Raw genomic sequence first — 24,901 nt, 5'->3', positions numbered from 1 at the left:
TTTTCCCCAAACTAGACAAGCCCTCAGCCCTCAGCCGCTCCCCGGAGGTGTTTTCTGGTGATTTTTTGGATTCGTTTGCGTCGGTTCTGTTCGATTTCGTCGCCTTTCCTTTCCGGGGCTTCCCCCCCACCGCCCACCTCAGCCGCCTCAGGGACCCGCGCCCCGCCCCTCCCCTCACGGCGGCCGAGGCCCCGCCCCGGGGCGGCGCTTCGTTCCCTCACAGCGGGAAGGCGGGCGGCCGCTGCCGCCGCCGGTGGAGGGGCGCGGTGAGGCGGCGGGACGGTCCGCTGCGTCCCGGCGGGCGGGATCGAGCGTTGTTCGCCGAACCGGAGGAGCCAGGAGCCGCGGTTGACAGGTGGGGCCGCGGGGGAGGCCGGTGTCTCGCAAGGCGCCGCTTTTTTTTATTTTTTTATTTTTATTTTTTTTCCCCTCCGGATTAATCGCTTGCGTGTGAAGGGCTACGCGGCTTTCCAGCGCCGTGCCGGGAGGGCAGCGCCGGGTTTTATTCATGGCCGGTGCCTTTCCCCTGGCCGCCGGCTGCGGGGCCGGAGCACCGGGGCTTCGTCTTTTCCTCCTTTTACAGCAAACGGCGGGGTACGACAGACCGGTGCGATCCTCGTATGGCTGCGGTAGGCATTCCCGTTGTGTTGTTTTTTGTTTTTTTTTTTTTTAAATAATCCTAAATTAGGCTGTTTCTAACAGGTTTCTATTGTTGCCGCGCTCTGCTTCTCGGTAAGCTGATAAGCACGCAAAGTCAAGACGGGAAACAGCTCGGAATATTAAATGTAGAGTCTGTGAAACACATGGAGAATCGCGGTTAACGTGGTCGCGACTGTAATTCTTTCTCTGTTGCTTCCAGGTACTTAACAACGACAAAAAAATGCATGTTTTCCCATCATGTCTCTCCGTGCAGTAGCTCTCGCCAGCTACAGCAGAACAGAAGTCTTCAAGCAGCCCTGCTCCAAAAAGGTAAGGCGAGGAAGGCATCTAGACCATGGCTCAGTGGTTGCCTTAGCTGGGGGGACTTTTTTCAAAAAAAATAGCTTTTAGTTGCCCGTGGTTGTGGTAAATACGTTATTTTTAAATGCTGGCGGTTTCGTTACAGAGTTATTTTTGGAAATACAGTCCCAATACTGAGCGAGGAAAGGCTGTCTCATCCTATAAAAGATGTCAAATTGTCAGTGGTTTTTACGGGTTATGGCAGAGTGTCGTGGTACTTTTCATGCACCTCTGTTGTCATATTTCTTTATAAGTGCTCTTTAATTGCTTTTTGGGTTTGTTTTGGTTTTTGTAGTTTAATAGTTAAATACTAAAGGAGCTCTTTCTCAATCCGATACAGTTGAAATCATAACATCTTGAAAGTAAATGGAAATATTTTATCTGAATTTTCAGAACATGGGTTGCTTCTGATAAGATCTAAGAGATGGGAGGGTTGCTTAAAAAAAGCCAAAATCTTAAAACTTAGCACTCTTTATATTAACGCTTACAGATAAAGTACTTGCATTCACCCTGGTGTCAGGCAGTTGTGATACTTGCATCCTAAGAGATAGAATCTCTTAACTGCTGATATTAAAAACAATTTTTTAGAAAATAAAAGTAAGTAATAAAAAATGAGTTCCTGTAAGAACTACTTTATCCAGTCACATTGACAATGTGATATTTATATGTACAAAGCCTGCCTACATGACAGGTTGTCTAAATTAGTGCAGAGGGAAAAAAAAGAAAGCACTATCACAGACACTGAAAAGAGTGTTTTCCTAAGCACTGGCATAATCAAACACTAAATATTTGAAATTCAGCATACTATTTTTGGCCTGAAATGTTATTCTTCAGTTAAAAGGGAAATTCTTTGTGGGTTTTAATTTCTTCTGCTTTCCGTCAGTCTGAAGGGTATCTGGACTAGATCTGCTCTGAGTCACCTCGCTCTCCGACTGGACCACATGGGGAATGTAGAGGTCCACACAGGGTGGCAGAGGACAGCACACCTTTTAACTCCCTTCTCTTTATATGGGATCACAGGGTGCACGAGAGGGCCAGAGGCATCCTGGGGATGCTTCTGTGTGGAGACATCTCACCGATGTGTGTGAGCGGGGAGAAGGCACAAGGTACACCTTGGTTAAGTGCCTTTTAACGATGTGCCTGTTGGAGCATGGCACCCCTTTGATTTCCCTGGTTTCTGTGATGTGCTCTGCAGGTCCATCACAAACTTGGGGCACTGGAGAGGGAGTGGGAGACAAATGTATGCCCATCGCAAGGAATTTGTGCGCTTGGGGAGGAGACCTGTTGCTTTGCTGTCCTGGGTGTATCTTACTCCCTTGTTGGAATTAGCCCCTGGGTATCTGCGCTAAACTGCTTGCCCTGGCTGAGCTTATGCTGGTTTGACAATATGGTAAATCCGGCTTTGGGTTTAGAAATACCGAATCGGAAGCGTCATGACCACACAAAGCGAAACGCTGATCTGGTATAAGCCTGCCTAGTCAGTTGAAATGCATTCAAAATTTTTGTCAGCTTATACTGGCAGGCTGTATGCCAGGTCAAGTATTATCTATTTGTGTCGCTTCTCGCTTTATGCTGGGTCAGCCAGATTGCTGACGTTGAACCACAGGTACTACGTTCTATCAAATTAAGCAGACGTGATTATGTGACCACGCTTGCTCCCAGTTGATACGGCTGGGAGATCAAGCAGCACATGCATCAGGTGCTTGTGGAGTCGGAGCCTCGTAGATTTACCTTGTACCTTGTATGCATCTAAACAGGCCTGTGCTTCCAGCTACAGATTGGTGGTTCCTTGAATTCTTTTCCACTTCATTGCTGCTGTTTTGACAGATATATAGACATCTGATTCAGCATTTTATCTCGCATATGCCTCATACACGTGTTTAATACTCCTACCTCCTACCGTGGAGAGTTTCTTTTGGTCACGTGCCTTCTGGAGTGAAATGCGAGGTGAAGAGTTGAGATGCCAGTGCTCTTCAGGTGGTACGTGCTTCTGGGGAGATTTTCAGACAACCAGAAATACAGGCAGTGGTTAGGTGACTGTCGGCAGGCCTTAGCACGGTGTTCTTCCTCCTGGGATGTCTGTGAGACTAGAGGTATCATTACCAGAGTACTGTTGTCTTATAACCAAATTGTCTGCCTGTGTGTTCTTGTTCTAGCTAAACCACGAAAGCCTAAAGGTGGCTTTCACTGAGTCAGCGTATTCTTCAAATCCCTCGGCGAGGATTAGCTGCCTTGCTCCGACACCTCAAATCTCCGTTCTCTCAGGTACGCCAATTTGTTCTAGAATGCCTCCCTCTGGGGAGCTTTGCTGGTGCCTGTAGTGCTAGCAAAAGCTATCAGTGTTTGTGTGCACTAAAGTATAGTCTGGCTGGAGAGGGAACCTTGCTTATTGGCTTTGAAGATGGGACAACATCGAAGTATATTGCACGATTTGAAAGTATGGGGTTTGTTTGCCTTTTAAATGGTAGTTTGGCCATTTTAGTTACGGTGTCATTTTGAGTGCTCGAGTGAAATACTTGAACCGTTCAGATGATTCTTGGCGGGTTAACTCCTTGTTCATTCAAGAAATAGCTTTTCAGATTTTAACAGATTACCATAATTACTCACATGAGTATTAGTTGCAAAACTAGACTTGAGATTTTTTTCTTATTGGAACTAACCTATTTCTGGTAGTAGCTTAAAATGTGGGTTTTGGTTCGTTTGTTTTGGTTTTTTTTCCTTAAGCTTGGCAGAGCAGAAGCATGAGTTAAATTCTTAAAACTTGTTCTTGCTTCTCTTACAATCCATTAAGAACAAGTATTTAGCAGAGTAAGTCAGCATGGTTGTATGATTAGTGCTAGAGATGCTCCATGATGCTGGAGTAGTGGAGATGACAAAGGATGAGAGGGATGGAAAGGCTGCAGGGATGGGTTTTGCAATAGGAGAGCAGAGCAGAAGAGTTGAAGACAGTAAGACTAAATGTTTGCACAGAATAGATGCTGTTTGCAGCCCAGGTTAAGGTATTCCTGTGCAATTGAAATGTCAATAGTTACCAAAATTGCTTTCTTTTCCTGAAAAGATTTAAATATGTTTGTTTGAAAGTCAGCTAGCTTTTATTTTCCCATTTCTGCCCTTATGCTGCCATGGCTGGCTATGTTGGCAAGGTGTTTCTTTGCAATTGTAGCCAGTAAAATGAAGTTTTGCTGCTATTTCTGCAAGACCTTTGTCCTGATAAGTGGCAGGTGGCTGGTCCCAATCACTGATGAACTCCTTAGCTAATTTTGACCTGGCTTTACTAGGGTGGCATTGCTAGCAGTTCTTGTGGTATAGCTTACACATGAGGTTCTTAATAATTTTTTCAGCTTTCTCTTGATGAGGACTGCTCTTCATATAGACTTGCTTTTCCAAAGTACGTGGGGGTGTTTGTTTTGGTTTTGATCCCTTCATTAGTAAACTTTCTTATCATGTAGTTTGAGTGCATGCTAGATTCCAGGTGAGTGACTCGTGGAGAGGTTTACTGTTTTCCATTGATATATGTCCAAGGAGAGCAACCTCTGGGCAAAGTCTGCAGCCTGCAAGACTTGCTGCTTTTTTCACCAGCGGTGTTTAACATTCCTTGTGGTCCTAACTAAGAGTTCTTTGCCCTGGAAACGAATCTTCCTGATTGTATCTATTCTTAGAATTTTACAACCGACTTATCTTCCCCAAAGGAGACAGTTGTTAACTTCATTGTTGTGGTGTGGTTGGTAGTTTCTTCCTGAACGTAGACTTTGTGTCTAATCTCTCCATTGCTTGGGTGATGGCAGTTCCTGCGAGGCTTTTTGTTCAAGGTATAGGACTTCAGTTTATTCTTGAATAGCTACTGGTGGGAGTGCACACTCCCACATCAGGCTAATGTTGCCATGTTTGCCGCTAAAAGCAGTTTTCCATTTTCTGTTGAACTAAGTTTTCCAGTAGATCACGTAGGATGTTGGCAGGCAGTACTTTTGATTCCTTCAGAGACGTTATAATGAACTCACTGTGACAGAGCTAATTTTCTTTATGGGTTCACGTAAATGTTGCCACCCCTGTGAATAACTGACTGAAGGTTACTTTAGCCTTTTCCACAGAAGAAGTGTCTGACTGAACTGAAACACTCAAGCATGTGACCTTTTATTATTAACTGTATCTTTTTTTTTCTTCCTGCTCTATTGATCCTCCATATGTCTTGCTATAATGTGACCTTTTACTGGCAATAGAACCAGTACCTGTACAGGTAACTGTACCTCATCCGGTTTTGTAGAACAAAGATGGTTTTGAGCATGCTGACAATCAGTCACTATTAGTCTTAACTGGTTGTGTTTGGCTAGCAGCAGCATACTTTACTGTTGGTTTATTACCTAGCTTTATCAATGACAGAATTGCTTCCTGACTGCAGAGAACAAGAGCTTTCTTGCAGAAAGTGGCAGCAGAGTGGTGTGTGAATCAGCTCTTTCCTGTCTTCTCACTATGTCAAAAATAACGTGTGTTTTATTCACGGTTGTAAATTAACCTTTTCTTAGGATTGTTTCCTAACCTCTCGGTTTCTTCCCTTTTCTGAACAGACGAATACTCAAGGCCAGCAGTGATCGGACATGCTGGAAGTTTTGGATCATACCCAGACAGTGCTGAAGCTATCAAAGACATTCTCATGTCTGTTTTAAATGCATCTGGTTTGAAGCCCTCCTTGGTGCAGGAGCAGACCACAATGCAGGGAGCTGAGCATCTGGACAGTGACATGGAACAGTGGGAAGAAAGCAGCGCTGGGGATAGCCGTGACGACAGCGACAGCGATTCTGCACATCACAGCACTGCTTGTACACAAACAGACATTCGGTTTACAAGGCACCGGGCGTGTTGGGACAACACGCACTATGATTCCTCTAAACCTTCGCTGGATACTTTCTTTTGTCCCCGTTACTCTGATGGGGATCGTGCTGCTTCCTCCTTGAATGGTTTCACTCTTGCAGACATGTCCCCTCTGAAGCGGGACTGCTTTACGCAGGTGACATTAACAGGAGGCACTGTCACATCAGCTGTCGTGCATTCTGGAAAAGAACATTATACCTCCCCTGAACAAGACTTGACTTTCACAAGGTTTCTTTCTGATTCAGCTGTTGATAAGCCAGCAGATCTGTTGAAATACCCTGATGCTTTGGAGCCTGCGCCCATCAGCAACAGTGACAGCAATTCTCCCAGTGGACTTTCCCAGTCAGAGCCAGTCAATCAAACAGGTAACTTTACAGGTCCGTTTTTGTTTTAAGATTTCTGTGCTATGAAAGACAACTGTAATTGAAATGGACCTTGTTTATGGTGATTGCAAATTAGACAAATGTTATTGTACAAAATAGAGAGGGGAGAAAGAGAAAGCTTAAAAATGAAGAAGAGCCAGAGGGTTGGACTTGGTGAAACAGGAGACACTCATGCTTGCAGTAGTTGTCTGTTTCATGATGCAGAAATGCTTCTGTAATATACAACCTTTGGTAAAATGTAAAAATCACTGAGCTGTGAGCAATGTAGAACATCCACTGGCTGAGGCTTCCACCAGCTTCATCTTGTCTTCACCGTTATCCTTCTTCCGAAAGCAGACAGCATGGATGTGGCTGTTTGGTCGTCATTCATTGGTGTGTGCAGGCTCCCTGGGACATCTCCTTGTGTTTGACGTGAGCTGGAGGAGAGGGAGTCCCTTGATTCTGGGATTTCGGAGGCAGGGCATTAACACCCGTTCTCATTAGGCCTAAATTGGCTTGTGCCAGACCTCTTCCCACCGTCTCGGAGACACATAGCCCCATCCGATACAGATCAGGATCTTTTTACCCCTCGCCAGTTTCCGACCGTATGGATATCCCGCATGTTGCCTGTGAGGAGATGCAGACCGAGGGTTCCTAGCAAGGGGTGCCTTCTGTTCCTGCAGTGGCAGGGGGCTCAGGGCAGCGCAGGCCCGTAGATGAGGAGCTGTGCCCTCAAGACGGCCGCTGGAGCAGCCAGCTTGGCCTCGGGGCTGCGTGTGCCTCCATGAGGCGTGCCGGCCTTCCTGGGCTGCCCCTGCCCCTTGGCTAGGACAGCAGAACAATCCCCTCGTGTTTAATACCTGAGGTTGATACGAACAGTCTTTGCTACAGCAAGATGAAGAATTTCTGTTTTATTTATAAAGGGTGTTACCGGTATCTGAGGGCTTATTCTTACTAGGTGCTGAGCCTCGGAAAGGTGGTGCAGCTGAGGCCTGACTTTCTGCTGGAAAGAAAGCAAACAGCAGGGAGCACTCAGCCTGCCTTTGTATTATAAATAAAAATGGCAGAGGCTGGGTTGTTTGTGGTTTTGTGTGGGTTTGGCTTTTTTTTTTTTTTTTTTTTTTGTCTTCTTCCTTTGGTCAATACTAGTCATAGTGGTGACGCTCCTGCCAAGCTCTGGTCCTTCCTAGCTATTAACTCGGAGCTCCTCCAAGGCCTCAAGCTGGCAGCAAGACCTCAAATAGGCACGTGCCATTTGGAGGACTGGGAGCTCTTAATAATAACAACTTTGTCATCTGGGATAGGCTGTCGTCAGCAGTTAATATGGTGATGATTATGGTGGTTTCCTTCTGCTGGGTGTTTTGTTGGCCCCATGTAGTTGAGAGGTGCCCATCAGGGTGATTGGAGCCAGTCGTGCAGGTTTGGGTATCTGGGTCTGGAAAACACGGCCCAGGCTCTTGGTGTCAGTGGGGACCGCGAGGCACGTGTGTAAGAACAGATCAATCATGCGTGACTCGATCTTCTGGCACGAGAAGGACGTGTCACAAGCTTGCGTTGGGTCAGTAATGCTGCTGGCTCTCCAGAAAGCAAATGGAAGAATATGGCTGCCAGGTGACTGAAGAAGTAGCATCCTTGATTTTACTAACAAATACTCCTCACGGGAGCCAGGATCCTGTTAGACACTGTGCAACGTGGTGGGCTCTGTCTGCGTTATACTTTGTTCTGTATAAAGTGAAAATTTCTGTATTTCATTGTTCCTTGTTGCTTCCAGCCATTTAACTCACCACTGGGTAGCCTGGGGTGAGGGCAGTGAGGTCTCATTCTCCCCTGCGTTGTGCGGGACTTTGAGCACGGGAAAAACAAATGGCAAACTGAAAAAGAAGAAATAAAATGCCTGATTTGAAGGCAGGAATTACACAAGAGCATCTCCTGACTTGCCATCCTTTCCATTGCTGTCTCAGAGGTGGTGGTTTCTCACTTTTGTTTCTCGTAGGAGAATTGGCGAGGGATGCAGAAGACATAAGAAAATGACAGAAGATGACTTAAATCAGCATAAATAAATTTTTTCAGTGGGATTTTCTCCTGGTCCTCTGAGACTCCTGTTAGGTCTTGTTCATATGTTTAAGGGCCATTCTCTGGTGGACTCATGCAACCTTCTTTCTGAAAAGGCTCTGTCACTGTTAATGAAGAGCCTGCGACTGAACTTGTTGTCTGGGGGCTCTGTTGTGGCTGGTGTGTCACTGGCAGTTCACAGGGCTTGTTCTTGCTTTTAACCTCTGTGTGCATCAAGGTCACTTCCTTCTGTGGCTTTTGAGGGCTCATTCCCCAGCCCCAGCAGCCTCCAGGCAACACTGCTCAGGAGCAGAAGGGCAACCAGATTATTTTTTGCATCGGACCCAAAGTTGCGTCCCATTGCTGGATGCGCTGGGCTCCTTCCCCGCGCTCCTTCTGACTTTACGTTCTTTTCACTTAAAGATGCAAGAGGTAAGCAAAAGAGAAAGCTCCCATTAGATTTCAAATTGATATTTAAGATGAATTGCATCTTGTATTTTAAAGAGAAAGGAATAATTTTCCCATTTCCTTATTTCTGTTTATTATTTTTAGTTCACAGAGTAATGTTTGTTATCTTAACTGATAAGAATGTAGGCTTTATCAAGCTGTAGAGTCTTTAGCACTTCCCTGTACTCCCCATACACTGCTTATCCAGTAAGATGAATCATAAAATAGGCATTAAAATAACCTAATTAGGTGATTAAATCTGTTTTGAAAAGTCAGATCATCAGCTTTTCCATTTTTCCTCCACGGTATACACAATGGAGGTATTAATAATTATGTAAAAAACACTATGTCCATGTTGCTACGCTGGAGCACAGTACTGCCTTTCCAGCCTGATGTCACTGATGCTCCGGACAGTGAAACATGGTTTCTATAAATAAGGCAATATGAAGAATCTAAACTAGGCCTGAGAGTGACCTTTAGTTGGAGAAAAAGAAGTTTTCATAAATTATTCTCATATTTTGTGGGACCTCTTTATCCTTTCTGTGACTTAAATAAATGTAGGAGTGTTTTTCTGGTTTTGTTTTACAAAAAGCTTTTGATTAAGCCGTGTTATCTGCAACAGCTTTAAATGGCATGTGTGGTGGTAGCATTTAGATATGGTCTATTTATCCTGTAAACATCACCACAGTGAAACAGAAATTGTTTGGTTATAAGGTCAGAGAAGAAGTAGTAAAGAAACACCAGTCAGTGTTAAAAAACAAAACAAACAAAAACAAACAAACCAAACAAAAAAAAAAACAAAAAAACCCCAAAACAAAACAAAAAAACCAACCAAACAAAAAACCCCCAAAAAACCAAAAAACAACCTCAACAACAAAAACAAAAAAACAAACAAAAAAACAAAACCAAAAAAAGCCCAAACAAAAAAAAAATGCAAACAGAAAACGAACAAACAGGAGTTGTTTCCTTTCATATCTCATTAGTGTGTACATCCATAGACATTATATATAATCTTTGTCATCCTTCCAGTAAATTTCTTGTAGCAGTGGTTGTGAGTGCTTTGAAAACAAAACACGAGGGCATGATCTCACACCTTCAGTTCTCTGGGGAAGAAGATTGTGACTGTATATACATATTTATATATAAAAAGCAATCCATGGTACATCTATAGAAAACCAGATGTGTGCTCTGCTGCATAGTGAAAAGATCTTAACCGGAAAAAGAGATGAATTTTGTTTCACGTGCTCATTATACTCAGCAGCAAATGCCAGGAAAACAAAACTGCTATTCTGGGAAGCAGGGAGTACTGTGGCTAATGCGTCTGCCCCAGTTGCACGTATATTACCATGCAGTATGGGTTGCATTTGGAAACAGGAGGGAGATTTCCTCGAGGTATGGAAACATAACAGCAAAGTCTTTTCCAAACTTGCTGTAGTCACACAATGCCAGCAGTGATTCAGGGAATCTTTTAAGGCTGATGCATCTCTCTGCATGCCCAGACAGCAGTGAGATTTCTTTTTCTTCCAGCTATTGTGAATGAGCAGAAAAGCAGTGTTAGCTGGCTGCGTTGCACACTGCAGAGCGTTACTGTAATCCCAGCCCGAGGTTCTGGCTGTGGTTGTGCCCAGCAGCTCAGGTCGTAGCTGGGAGAGGGCTGGTGTTGGGAGCACAGCGGTGCTGTCACCGCACGGCATTTAAAATGTGTTTCCCTGGTAGTTGATACTCATGCTTCAGGTTGCCAGGGTAGTTCAAATGCCAACGTGTTCCTCGCATTTCTCTCTCCTTCTTCTTGACTTCCACCACAATCTCCAGCCCCAACAGTGTTCAGTTTGGGGAAAGAAAGTTTGCTTTGCTTTCTGGAAATTACCCTGCACGCGTCCTGGGAGCTGCAGAGAAAGAAATAACTAATAACAGTTCTTGTTATACCCACAGGTTCTGCTTCTCTGAACATAAGTGCTATACCGTTGAATCGTTCGTTGCAGGACATCTGCATGCTTCCAGAAGATGTGGAGAAGGTGAGGACAATAAAGACTCCTGTCATTGTTTTTTCTATTTTATAGTGGCAAAACCAAATGACAGGAGGCATTTCTCAATAACAGAACTCTCTGATGGACTAATCTTTACAAATACTGTATTTTCCCTCTTCTTCCCCTCTGTGGGTGAACCTACAAACCTAAAATGCTTATTTCTTCCTTTATTTTTACTCTTAATCCATTCATTAAATATTTTAATTATTTTAAAATAATGGAAATATTTTAGAGCACTATATATTTCTGCTTTTCATTCTATCATTTTCCCACACATTCCTTGAGACCAAACTTTAAGATTATTATAGTCAGTTTAAAGTTATGTTAGGATATGTTATGTAGAATTTGTTGCAGCTACATGCATATGTATGACATTTACCTCATGCTTTTTCTATCAGGAGATAGGGAGAGGTTGGCTTTTTTTGTGTGTGCTTATGATGAGCATGTGAGATTGCTGTAAAAGAATTACAGTGTGATTAACAAGCACAGTAACTGTAACATTTGCAGTAATTTAAGCAGTTTCGCATGGCTTTTGAATTTGCATAAGGGGCCCAAATGGTATTAGGTGTGTTGACACATAGGCAGCCCATTTGAGCTTATAAACAGAGATAAAGATGAGAAGATAACGCTGTCACACATAACTCAGTGTGCTAAATGTTAAATCTTTTCTAACAATTGGAAAAGATGGGTTAATGTTATAATTGGTTATCACAATGAGTAGGATTTAATACAAAAGAGCTTTAAAAATGTGCCTAGAAAAGGAGATTTTTTTTTTGCTGGACTGTGGATGTGCATGTGGTCCTGTGTCCTGGGCTCAAGAGGTAATCATCTTTGTGCACAGCACTGGTTTTACTGGAGTGGCAAGTTCTGCATTTGATTTGAAGCTCTCGGTGTCCCTAAGATGCATTTAAAAAACAAACAAGCAAACAAACCCCCCCCACCCCCCCCCAAAATACCCAATAAATCACACACCAAAACCCAACAAACTTAGTTAACTAGCTTTTCATGTTGCTTTTTGTGAAAGGAGAGAATGTTTCTCCATCTGTAACATGGGAACCAAAACCAAAGTAATTTCCTTTCAGTCACCAGGAGACCAGTGAGTAGATGACTGGATTAGAAACCACAGTCTGAGAACTATTGAGCGAGGCAAGATCGCATCAGCTACTTCTCCTTTGCAGGTGATTGGGGCTGATGTGATCACAGGTTAAAAGATATCAAGAGCTCAGTCCATTATGAGTGAAGCTGCCTTTAAAAAAAAACAAAACAAACAAAAAAACCCCAACAAACCAAAACCCTAAACACTTTTAGGTTGTGAAATAATCTCTTTGAAATTTAGGAGACTGAAAACTAAGGTACATGTAGTGTCAGCAACTCTGAGCGTTGTAGTCGTGTGCCAGGAAGGAGATGGGCCAGATAATCTAGAGGGACTTTCCACTGATGCGAGTGGGAGGGAAAAGAAGGGAGAAGGTTGGTGTGTCACAGCTGAGTTGGGACTGCTTGCTAGGGTAACAGACTTATCAGGAGGCAGAGCTGAAAGCTGATAGTCATACTGAGTACAAGAATCCCTGTATCCCGTTCCATCTTTTTGCAACGCAGCTCTCCCAGATACGCTCATAATTGCTTTTATCAGCGGGACGTGCCGATATGCTGTGCTCTGCCAGTAACTTGGGGTTAACCAATGCCACGCAGGCTTTTTGAATCTTCAAAGTAGGAGATGTCGTCTTTATTTCCCAAAAGGCAAAAGGCTGTTTAATTCTTTCCTTTGCTAATGGTGTGTCCTGAAGTTAACTGAAAGTTGTCTTGGGAGAAACTGGGCACCAAGCTAAGTGATGTTAATCAGTGTTAGGGAAAAGATAAAAGTCTCTTCAAACACCCACAGGGACTTGTGGGCTCTCTCTAATGTTGAGATTAATCTCTTCTAAATGCATTTGGCTGTGGAGAATAAGAAAGCAGTGATGTCTGTTGTGCTCCTTAAGATTTAGCTATTTGTACACACTGATGTCTGTCTCCATGCTTTCCATACAGGCTGTAGGGGATATCACAAATACTGACGCCGAGTGGTACAATTTTCTGAGCATAAGCCACTTTTATAAAGCTTTAATTATTCTGCACTCAGAATCTCTAGCCTTAGATATTGCCATGGTTTTTTAGATGGAGGTTCAGCTTTGCACAATGCAAGTGTGCAGTTGAGAGGAGAGGGGAGAGTGGGCATCTCTGGGTTTCCATCCGTGCATGTGAGTGCACCCGTCTCTCCATGAAGCATCCACTTTTGAGCTGAGCCTGGGCTGGGGAGCTGTGCCCAGGCCAGCAGCTGTAGCACAAGTGGGGCTGGTGGGATGCTCTGTTAGACCACAGGGAGCAAGGGATGTAGCAGTGACCTTGAAGAGACTGGATGTCTCAGTGGTGCTGGAGGTGACTTTACAAATTCCCTTTTCCCAGAGAACGGGGGACCCGGGCAGGCAAGATGGTAAGGGACACCATGGGGAGGGGTTGTCTGGCAGGGAAATGCTGCGGTGAAGCTTTGAAACATCTACCTTTTTATTTAAGGTGGTGTGAACCCCAGGGGAACTAGGTTCCCACTTACCATTATCACAGACTTTCTATGCAGCCTTGAGCTGACCTTGTAAGCTCTCTCACTGCACATTCCCTACTTCACTGCCTTAACTCTTAACACCTGAAAGCATTTTACTAGCTTCTGTACTACCCACCACCTGAAGATCTATAGTCCCTTCAAAACTTGTCACTTCTGGCCCCATCGAAGTTAGCATGTGTGCAAAACTGCTTGTACACACTGACTTGAAATTAAATCCTACTAAATAGGTTACATGGATTCACACTTGCATACTAAGTAATGTAGTGTAACTAGAAGACTATGTCCCTAAAATGCATACATATTCATCAATTAGGCATGTAATCAAGTTTCTTTTTATCTAATAGATGGGTAAGATAAAAGTAAATTGTATGTTTTAATCAAGGGCGAGAATTATCTGGGTAGTTGCCTTTTGCATGTTGTCTCTGAATTTCCCTTGGGGTGGGGTTTTTTTGTGTTTAAATGAAAGGTGGGATGGCCTTGCATTTTCATTTCTTGAGTTGAAAATGTACAGGGAAAAATTATATATTTAACTTCATCTTAAGGAAATATAAAATATGCTGTGTACTAATGAGTGTTCCAATCTTGTGTCCAGGAAAACGCGCACTTTTTTGTTGCAGATATGATTATAGCATCGCTAGAAAAAATGAAGTGTAATATCCTAAGCCAACAAACAGAGTCCTGGGGTGTGGAGGAAACAAGTGGATCAGATGGCAGCTATCACACTGATTCGGAGTTATCTTCTTACCCTGGAGTGAAGAAGTCTGATTCTTCTGTTGCCTCGTCAGACAGTGGTTACGAAGGCAAGTTACTTAGTCTATAATGCAACCTTGTCTGACAGCCTTTGCCATTTATTTTTGCACAAGAAAATACTAAATGAATTTGGGCATTGCTTGGAACCAAATCCTCTGTTACCTTCTTTGGTCTCTTGGGAGCTGTGTTCCCTCAGGATCATTATGCCACAAGTATTTTCCCTGAGGGTCAAATTCTTCCTTTTGAATGCTCACATCTGTGTTTTATTTATTATAATTAATTTTTTTTTTTACATGAAAAAGAAAATGTAAGGTTGAAGTGCCACGTGCCAAGCACAACTCTCCATAGATTGTGCCTGTAGTTGGCTGGTTTTCTCTCTCCTTAAATCCTTTTTTGCAGGATTTGAAGCTTGGCTCTGTCCTTCGCTGCTTACTTCTGCACTATGCAGATCAGGCCACACAACTGATTTCAGTGAAACTGACCAGAGTATTCATTCACATATAGTTTCAGGCAAGAAAATAAACGCTCCTGGCACTATAATGCTTGAGTCAGCCCATGCATTTTTAAGTAGATTTTAGTCTCTTGATTAATACGGATCTTGGTGATAGAACTTAAGTCTAAATGATGTAACTTCTGGGGAAAAATGAATGGTGTGCTTGCATGTGAGAAGTTGAGAGACCACTGATAATATAAACGCTTTTGGTTTAGTCTCTAGAAGCTTCTTCCTAAGAAACTGAGGGACATGCTGTATGACAGTCTCCCAAGAATTGGCTTTCTGTGTGTGTATAAAAATAAATAAATAAATTAAATTGCTCTATAAATACAGCCTGTGTTCTAAAGTTTTGGTAAGTGAAGACAAATATAAATATAACTGCAGCTACTCTATAAATGCTGGAAATGTTTAACTGGTGTTGCCTTTGTTCTGGACAGGCTGTGCTTTGCTGCCTGTCAGCTCCCCAGTGCATCTACCGTCACGTCATGAGATTACTAGATTTCGTTGCCACAGTGAGTCAGAAGATGAATATGTAATTATTGGTAAGACTTTAAAACTATACCTGCAGAAACAGCTCCATTGCATCGTTTGGAAAATCCATTGACTTAGTAGATGTTACTGCAGGAGAAATAACATGAGAAAATTGAAAGAATGATGTATGCATGACTCCTTATTACAACACACGCAGAAATACCCGACTAGTGCAGGATTTCCTGTCTACAAAAGGATATCTTTGCTGGTTTGAGGGTGTGATGGGTTGGCCCTGGCTGGACGCCAGGTGCCCACCAAGCTGCTGTGTCACTCTCCTCCTCAGCTGGACAGGGGAGAGAAAATAGAATGGAAGGGTTGTGGGTCGAGATAAGGACAGGTAGAGATCACTCACCAATTACTGTCACGGGCAAAACAGACTCGACTTGGGGAGATTAGTTTAATTTATTACCAATCGTATCAGAGTAGGATAATGAGAAATAAAACCAAATCTCAAAACACCTTCCCTCCACCCCTCCCTTCTTCCCGGGCTCAACTCCACTCCTGAATTCTCCACCTCCTTCCCCCAGCGGCACAGGGGGACAGGGAATGGGGGTTGAGGTCAGTTCATCACACGTTGTCTCTGCCGCTCCTTCCTCCTCAGGGGCAGGACTCCTCACTCGTCCCCTGCTCCGGTGTGGGGTCCCTCCCACGGGAGACAGTCCTTCACGAACTTCTCCAACATGAGTCCTTCCCACGGGCTGCAGTTCTTCACGAACTGCTCCAGCACAGGCTTCCCACGGGGTCACAGCCTCCTTCGGGCATCCCCCTGCTCTGGCGTGGGGTCCTCCCCGGGCTGCAGGTGGAGATCTGCTCCCCCGTGGACCTCCCTGGGCTGCAGGGGGACAGCCTGCCTCACCGTGGTCTTCATCACCATGGGCTGCCGGGGAATCTCTGCTCCGGTGCCTGGAGCATCTCCTCCCCTCCTTCTGCACTGACCTGGGGGTCTGCAGGGTTATCACTCTCACATATTCTCGCTCCTCTCTCCAGCTACTGTTGTTCTTCTGCAGTTTTGGGGGTTTGGTGGGGGTTTTTTTTGCCCCTTCTTAAATCTGTTCTCCTGGAGGCACTACCACCATCACTGATGGGCTCAGCCTTGGCCAGCGGTGGGTCCATCTCGGAGCCGGCTGGCATTGGCTCTGTCGGACACGGGGGAAGCTTCTGGCAGCTTCTCACAGAAGCCGCCCCTGTAACCGCCCCACTACCAAAACCTTGCCACACAAATGCAATACAGGGACTGAAATTATGTCTAAGGATTAAACCCAATGAGTGTGGGTGAGCTAAGTGTGAAGCTGGCACAACCTCAGCCAACCACAGCAACATTGTTTGAGAGGATTTAGGACTTGATCATTTCCTAATTAAAGAGGTTAATTAGGTTTTAGGCAGCCCTCGCTCTGCTTCAGGACTAGAGCATATAGCCACCAGTGCACTGCTTCTTTTCAGGACTTCCTGAGTTTCTTTGGTTAGCTTCTGTTTTTTATACACACAGAAATAGAAACCCTTAAAAGTAGCCTGAGCAACATTTAACCTTTATCTTATTTTTTCCTGTTAACAAATGCTTTTTTTACTGCTCCCTTTAGTTTTAGAGATTCAGAGGTTTTTTTACCTGCTCTCCCTAATCTAAGAATGAAGAACTACCTCCCAAAACTGCATTTCTAGTAGCAAGAGTTATTTTGATATGTATGAATGGGGAAGCATTTGTCTTGAGAACGATATGCATGTCCAAAACTAATGCTACCAATGTGAACATATTTTGTCTATATAAACATAATGAAGAAGTGTGTGCTTTAATTCCATTCATGTCACCTGTTACTAACACTTTTATAGCATTAGCTGGCATGTTTGTGATCAGTGTCTCCAAATACCTGTCAGTGTCTGAAAAAAATTCATGTGCGCTGTATTGGTTCTGTATATTATTATTAATGTCTAGTGCCTTCTGGTTGGACCTGGACTAGCAGGCACTTAGTCTCTCCTTACGGATTCCCCTGCTCTTGAAGGGAGGCTGTTGGTGATGATAGGATGCATAGCTGTTAGGAGTACTCTTCATCAGTGGATACAAGAGATCTGCAGAAGAGATAAGACTCCTTATGCCTGTTTACAACCAGGGCTGAGGTCATTTCCCACATCCAGCAAGGATGTTGTAGAGATGAATATACTTGAAATTGACACCGTGGTAACATAGAGGGTAGATTTAAACCAGTGCTGAGTAACATAAGCTTTGTTTCTTAGATGGCTTGATAAAATTTTCTCCTTTACCGCAGAACTTGAAGACCTTGAAAATCTGTCTGTCTCCCCAGATGAAAGGTATTGCTGTGTATCTTTACTATAATAGCCCGGTGGCACTACCTTTTCTGCTGGACCAGCTTTCTGGTGACTTGGCTGGCTGGGGCGGGAAAGGTGTGGGAGTGGTAAATTTGGCCGTCCCAAGGAAGGGGAAGGAATGTTGCTTGACAGCAAAAGTCTGTGGCGCTTGGCTGAGCAGAGAGTTTCTCTGGTCCCGGAGTCTTGCTGGAGGGTGGTTGCTGTGGCTCTGCAAGGGCCTGGGTGTATCAAAGCAAGGGGATAGGAATGAAGGGATGGGAGAGAAGTTTTCAGGGATGCAGAAGAGGCAGCAGAGCTGCTGATGACATGCTGCTATTTTTCACTGTCTGTATTGCTTAACTTTCAGATCGTCTTTTGAACCAGGCAGCAATTCTGCTGAAGCAACAGCCCAGGAGTTATGCAGAGCTTTCAGAAAACACTGGCTGCAGACAGACTCTGCAGTTCAACTGTCTGGTTGCCTGAGCTCATCTAAGCAGAGAGTGAGTCTGAGCCGAAAACAGCGGGCTCTTTATTTGGTTCCCCAAATAATCATTGTCTCACTGCAGCTGCTTCACTGTTAGGGAAAGGGGGAAGCTGCATTTAAAAAAAAAAAAAAAAAAAATAAAGAGAGAAAATAAATACAGACAAGTACTTACAGTTTATTAGTTCACTTTAGATATGTTTTTAGAAATTTTTTTCTCTCTTTAGCTATTTTCAGCACATTTAAGATGTGCACTTGTGAACAATCGGGATGTACTTTCTTCTGGGACTGAGACAAGGAAGTTTAACTGAGGGGGGCTACATGCAGGTGAAAACGGAACTTTAAAATCCTGGAGTGTAAAGGGAGATGTTTCATAGCATTTAACACATGTCCAGCTGATGGGCTGTTCATCCTCACAAGTTTGTCTTTCCCAATAGTTGGTGCTGAAAGAAGAGATTCCAAGAGAGCTTGAGTCCAGTTTGAATCTGGCTGAAGAAATAAAGATCATATCCAAATTAAGAGGATCTTCTGGCTGGGCCCCACCAAGATCGCAGATTATATTTAATATTCACCCTTCAGTCAAGTAAGTCTAAGGGATCTGAGCATTGTCATTTAGTACAGCATGGGGATTTGTCTAAAACCTGCTGAAGTTGATGGAAGGAGCCTGGGTGATTTAACAGAACCTAAGCTTAGAGCTAATGCATGACACAGCCTTCTGCAGTGTCTGTCACCAGCTTCTCTAGAAAGCAGATGGCATCTTTTTCCCTCTGTTGGCGTGTCCTGATTAATATGGCACATGCACTTTTACAGGTGATAATACACATACTGTTTGGTGTTATGGTGGCAGTGTGCTTAGCTGGACTCCTGAAAATTTCATTTTGTGAGACTACCTGGAGAATATTCCTAAGAGTTTCCCCACATCCCTGCTGATATTTTATGGGTAGTAGGTTTTCAGAAAGGGGAGAGAAAACAGGTCATGTTTGGGGAAACTACTGTCTCACTCTACATAAAGTGCTGTTACATGCACACAGTAGGCAAACTGGCCAGTTCTCTGTGTTGCTGCAGGTCCAGTTGCTTTTTCAGTTGCAGATGTGTATTTCCCCCCTCCCCCTTGATATTGATGCCACCTTAGGAAATGGAAAAGAATTTAATTCTTGCAAGAAGCCGTATTTAGAAGCAGTAGTTGATGGTGAATTCTCCACAGAATAGCTTAGAGACTCCCACTAAAATGATAATCTGCATCTCCTTCCAGAATCCCTTTCTTCATGTGGAGGAGTAGGAGTCAGCTCCTAATCTGGACGTTTTCGCTGATGCTAGTGTAGCTCTCTTGCACTTTGGGAGAATGTTAATTAAACTATGTTTTGGATGCTGAAAGGTGTAACTGTTTGCCTCTGTATGCAGGAGAGATGCAGTGGTGGCTGCCCAAAACTTTACGTGTGTTGGTTGTGGAACCCCAATAGAAAGCAGTAAGTATTACCAAAAGGTAAAAAAACTAATAAATCCATTACTAGTAATCTGGCTATAATCCTCACCAACATAGATGTACTACAATTGTCAAATTATCTGAGCTAGAAGGAAAATCTCATTGTTGGATGTACCTGCAATAATAAAACAGGCAGTGGGATCTTACCACTGCCTGGAATTTCTCATTGCGGACAGAATATGACACTTGATAGGTGCCTTCTCATATACAGTAAAAATTCATGACAGTCAACAACAAAACAGGAAAAGCTGTTAAAAAAAAAATAATCAAGCTTCCAGGCTGGAAAATGCTGATTTTACATATTCCAATGTTTTCTTTCATTCAATAATTTTTAGTCTGTGCCAATTGACACATTTCCAAAAGTCTCTTTTTAGAGACTTTATGGAAGCTTTATGCAAGCTTATGGAATGTGTGGTTTAAAACTTTTTTTTTCTTTAAATCTTGATCACAAAATCTTGCTTGTGTTTTATTTGTGATATTTTGTGAGAACTGCTTGAAAGCATGATGATTTACAGGTCTGACAACCAGACCTCACCTAAGAAATCTTTGAAGTGGCTTTCGAGACTTGTTCTGGGTCTGCTCACAAAAGAGCAGCGTTTGTGATGCCCTGTAAAGTGTCAACAATCTGTGATGGCACATTAACTTGAGCAAACCTGAGATGGTGAGATAGCTGAGAAAAACCCACAGACCTCTTTATATGAAAAAGTATTATAGAAGTGTGACTTCAAGATCAGCTTGTTCCATTTGGTGGAAGTATTTTGTTGTGTGTTTTATCTTGTGTCTCTTTTTTGTGGGTAAAGCTGACTATGGTTTCTCTTAAGATCTCATGGTGATAAATATAATCAGTTCAGTTTGACAAAGGTGGAAATGAGGAAAGGTTTCTCTTCTAATGCAAAGTACAGACCTCACACATGTGTTTACCACAATAATAAAACCCCCTGCTTAAAAAAAAATAAATCCCTTGCCCCTTACTCCAGCAGATCTGAGTTATTTAGACAGAATAGGCATACAGACAAGGGGTACATCCCGTAAGTATTATAAATAGTCACAATTTCATTGCTCTCTACCTGCAGAATATATCAGGAGACTCCGCTATTGTGACTACCTGGGGAAATACTTTTGTGACTGCTGCCACAGCTATGCCCAGTCTTCCATTCCTGCTCGAATACTTTTGAAGTGGGACTTCAAAAAATACTATGTATGCAACTTCTCCAAACACCTACTGGACAGCATATGGCAGCACCCAATTTTCAATGTGTCGTATATTAACAAAGCCCTCTACACGAAAAGTAAAGAAATGGACAGGGTGAGGGTAAGTGTGGCCTTTTTTTTTATTGGGAATTTTTGGGTCTGAGACTTTTGGGAAAAACTCCTTAGGGCAGGTTGTCCTTTGCCATGTGTGTATGTGGGAAGGAGGCAGAGTTGGTTTCTCCGCACTTGGATGTGTCCCATCACCGCTTCTGGGACTTGCCCTCTCTGCTCTCAGATGAAGAGGGAGGAGGGAGAAGTTTCCAACCTATGCCAGAGGTCTCATTTCCCCCCTTGTCTTTGGAAGGCGTTTCCTTATTGATTTCCAGTTTTAGTTCATGGCGGGGAGCTGGGCTCCTGCAGTAAATATTTACTTCTGCTTGGCAATTGGCTGTTGGAAAACTCCGGAAGTTTTGAATGACTCCTTAATTTTGTGGGCCATTAGAGAAAACACCCTTGGCTAATCTAAGGGCTGTACCTCCTACAGCTTAAGGAAGGGTGCACTTACCTGTTCTTACATGGGTTTGGGTCTAGCATCTTGCTGTGCTGACATTGAGCCATTTGTAGCGTTACGAATTGCTTCCCTTGTCAGTGAATAAAGTAGCCTTTGTCTTCCTTGGCCTTTTGTGCATTGGAAAATCCATTTGTTTAATTCTGTGCTGAGTGCGAAGTTCCTATTTTTAGGTGTGGCTTGATATGCCAACAAGGGTTGCTGACTCAAATAGTGGTGTTCCTCACTTATGAATATATAAATGCAATCGCTTTTCATTTAAAAATTGTTTTGTTTTTCCCCTTCATCTTTTAGGAGGTGCAAGAACAGCTTTTTCATTTAAAAAAGCTTTTGAAAACCTGCAGGTTTGGTGAAAGGTATGGACCATGACTGTGCATGAAAAATAGTTTATTAAAGCGAACCGAAGGTGCTTATAGAGCCTTCTTCTCCAGAGGCATTTGACTGCACTTTTAAATGAGTTAATATGATCATTAGAGAAAATGCTGATAAATAAACTTCCTTCTATTGCACTGCAAATCTTGAGTGAAGAACAGGTTTTATGTGATAGCTTTCTGTTTCTTGTAACATACTTAGATATTCGGGTTTAAATGTTGAATGATTTTTGTTAGGTGTATAGTTTTTCCTACTCTGTCTCTTTTAGGTTCTCACTCAGTCTTAAAAGGTCAAAGATACTTATGTGTATCTCTGACATGATTTGTCTTTAAAAAAAATATTAAAAAAAAAAAAATTAACAAATGTGTTCCTTGAGGATTTAAAGATTTCTTCCAGAAATCTGTCATACTGCTCAATTCAGTTTATTTTATAAACATATTCAGATGAAAGTAGTAACCAAAAGTGATAAATACCAAAACGTGACCTTGCTTGTTGCTCCAGATTAAAGATTTATGGTATTCACCTTCCCAAACTATGTGCATAACTAATAGGTAGACGTGTGAATGATAAAACCTGAACTGCAGAATTACTGACCTTTTTAAAAATGAACATAAACAAAATAAGCTTTAAAAGTAGATGCTGTTCTCTCTTTGGCATGGACCTCTTTTATGCATTAATTACTTGTTGTTCACCAAAATTAAATAGAAATGTATTTTAATGTCTCTCTTCTGAACAACCACCTGTGATTCCATTATAGAAAGAAGCATTAGGATCCTCACTGTGCCTCCTACATTGGTCATAGTTTAAAAGTAATAGCTATATTTTCAGTGTTCACCCACTCAGTACAAGCATAATTTCACCCAATAGTGACCTATGCGGGATAAAAACCCTCAAAGTTCTCTTTGCAAAAAATAAAATAAAAAAAAAAAAGTAAATAACCCTAGCTTATTGCATTAGATGCTATATGGGATTTTACGTACTGTTCCTGAGGTAGGAGAGAGCCCTTTACACATTATTTAAGAATTGCTGGGATAACTGCGCATGGCAACTCCAATGCCTGAGGAATGCACATTGAAAGCAGACTTTTTATTCTAAATCCCAAATCCTCCAGTTTTTGTTAATGTGATCTCAAATTGGGAGGGGAGGTAGGATTTAGCATAGACTTGCCTTATATGATCCCTGGGTGACTAGAGAAGCGAAAGAGGCTTATTCTTCAAATATATTTGAAAAACAACTTTTTATAACTTGATTTGGTTTTTGTTTCTCTTTGCAGCGTACTGAAAGAATTTGAACATGTCCCCAGCCATCTGACAGAGGAGCTGCATCTCTTCTCACTGGATGATCTGGTGAAGATCAAACGAGGGCAGTTATTGCCCCTTCTTAAAGATATTCTGAAGAGCTCTACCTCCCATGTGGATGGCTGCGAGGTAAGGAAAAGCCAGGGCTCTTAGTGTCCTTGTGGCTGCTAGTGTGAAGAATATCCCTGCTGACATTCCCAAACAAGTTTTCTTAGATTAAATCAACTCTTTTGCTGTTTTGTAGCTCTGTCAAGCGAAGGGGTTTATCTGTGAATTCTGTCAGAGCGCAGATCTGCTCTTTCCATATCAGATTGCCAAATGCAAAAGGTGCACAGGTATGTTCCAGACCAAACATTTTTCTTTCTTCCTTGGGGCGGATGTTGGTGTGTAAAGCTGTTCAGACTTATTTTAGGAAAACATTGAGAACTTGCTTCACTGAAAGCACGTGTATTTGAAAGCGTGCATGTGTATTTGAAAGCGTGCATGTGTATTTGAAAACCACGGATAGCATATATCTTTGAAAACCAGCCTGTGGTAGCCGTCTTGCATCAGTGGATTCAGAGAGCAAAACCCAGGGACTTGCCTGAGCATAATTATGGCTGCGGTGGGGGAGGCTATTTTTTGGGTCTGCACGTGAGATCAAGCCTGCAAAAGTGCTATGCTGCTGCTATATGAGATCTTGCCGACATTCATGGTAAATCCTGCAAATCTTACCAAAATGTTTAGTCATAGTTATTACAGTGGTTGTTGTTGCGGCCTAGCACTGCTTCTATTTACTTTTATACTTGGGTGAACTAGATAGAACATCCCTTAAGGAACACAGCTATTGATTCATTTTTCTAATTTGTTTCTTCCTGAATGTTAAACTGCGCGCGTATGGATAAACAGAGTGCAAAACATGCTTTCACAAATCATGCTTCAAGTCTGGAGGCTGCCCCAAATGTCTGCGGATTGCAGCTCGGAGGACGCTTTCAGAAACTCCATCACTGGTGCCTCCGTGAAACTGGGTTCTGATGACTGCTGATGTCAGAAGATGCTCAAAGCCAAATCTTCAGGTGCCTGACTAAGAATTAAATAATGTTGTTTTAGACATTGCTATTTTTAATGTGTGTCTCCTTTATGGGGGTTAAAAAAAAATACAAAAAAAAAAAAAGAAAAAAGGGGAAAAAAAAAAAAGAAAAAGATTACGTTAATATCATGTTGAAACTCCTTTAGGGCGAGTTTTCATGTTAACTGGTGACAGAAAGACTGGATGTTAATTCTGTGAGCAGCCTTTTGTTGCTATGTTTCATCCTTGTATGTAAGATTTTTAATATTATATTTTTCCATATAAAAATTATTCTTCTCTGTAATTCTGCAAATAATGTATAGATAGTAAATAAGTATTGGAAATCCTTACCTGTGTCGGACTTTGGAAATAGTGATACGGAAAAGTGGTAAAGTACAAAATCATTCTCGCAAAAGCTCCAATAGAAAAACCTTGTCTGCAAGTTTTAGGCAGATGCTGGTCTGAAATTCTGTTCTGACAAATGCTTAATGTGAACCAGTGGATTTTAAGTTTCTTTTTAAATAGATGTATGCAACAGCTTGTGGTGGGTTGAGCTTGGCCTGCTGCTAGATGCCCACCCAGCTGCTCTCTCGCTCCCCCTCCTCAACAGGACAGGGTGAGAAAATAAGATGGAAGAGCTCGTAGTTCGAGATAAAGACAGGGAGATCACTTATCAACTACTGTCACGGCCAAAACAGACTCGAATTGGGGAAAATTAAATTTATTGCTAATCAGAAATTGAGTAGGGTGGTGAGAAACAAAGACAAAAACTAAAAGAACTTACCCCTACCTCACCTGCCCTTTTTCCCAGGCTCAACTTCACTTCTTCATTCCCAACTCTTCTACCTTCTCCCCTGCCCCAAGCGGTGCAGGGGGATGGGGAATGAGGGTTGTGGTCAGTCCGTAACAGCTCCTCTCTGCTGCTCGCTCCTCCTCACGCTGTTCCCCTGCTCCAGCGTGGGCCCATCCTATGGGCTGCAGTCCTTCAGGATAAACTTGCTCCTGCATGGGCTCTCCAGGAGACGTAGGTCCTTCAGGAAAT

At 42.9% G+C, this 24,901-nt stretch overlaps 1 protein-coding gene across 3 annotated transcripts; it reads left to right on the top strand.

Annotated features, from left to right (window-relative positions):
- Positions 1-231: 231 nt before the first annotated feature.
- Positions 232-24,209, top strand: RUBCNL (rubicon like autophagy enhancer). Of its 3 annotated transcripts, none has more exons than XR_005933966.1 (16): positions 232-355; positions 860-969; positions 3,156-3,264; positions 5,562-6,230; positions 10,659-10,741; positions 13,939-14,146; positions 15,027-15,131; positions 17,379-17,421; positions 17,786-17,918; positions 18,337-18,482; positions 19,301-19,365; positions 20,456-20,694; positions 21,436-21,497; positions 22,787-22,940; positions 23,056-23,252; positions 23,293-23,693. XR_005933966.1 is itself a non-coding variant. In XM_030036676.1 (16 exons), exons 2-16 carry the CDS (start codon positions 898-900, stop codon positions 23,810-23,812), a joined length of 2,292 nt encoding a protein of 763 aa, XP_029892536.1. In that variant the 5' UTR covers positions 232-355; positions 860-897; the 3' UTR covers positions 23,813-24,209. The 3 variants fall into 3 exon arrangements, 2 of the variants coding, with proteins under 2 accessions (XP_029892536.1, XP_040984642.1); XM_030036676.1 differs by lacking the exon at positions 23,293-23,693 and adding an exon at positions 23,700-24,209 and having other exon boundaries at positions 23,056-23,146; XM_041128708.1 differs by lacking the exons at positions 23,056-23,252; positions 23,293-23,693 and adding an exon at positions 22,271-22,322 and having other exon boundaries at positions 22,787-22,877.
- The last annotated feature ends 692 nt before the right edge of the window (positions 24,210-24,901 follow it).

Source organism: Aquila chrysaetos, chromosome 14, assembly GCF_900496995.4.
Source record: "Aquila chrysaetos chrysaetos chromosome 14, bAquChr1.4, whole genome shotgun sequence".
NCBI lineage: Eukaryota > Metazoa > Chordata > Aves > Accipitriformes > Accipitridae > Aquila > Aquila chrysaetos.
The sequence above is the reverse complement of the archived record's forward strand: the minus strand, read 5'-3'. Positions and strand labels throughout refer to the sequence as shown.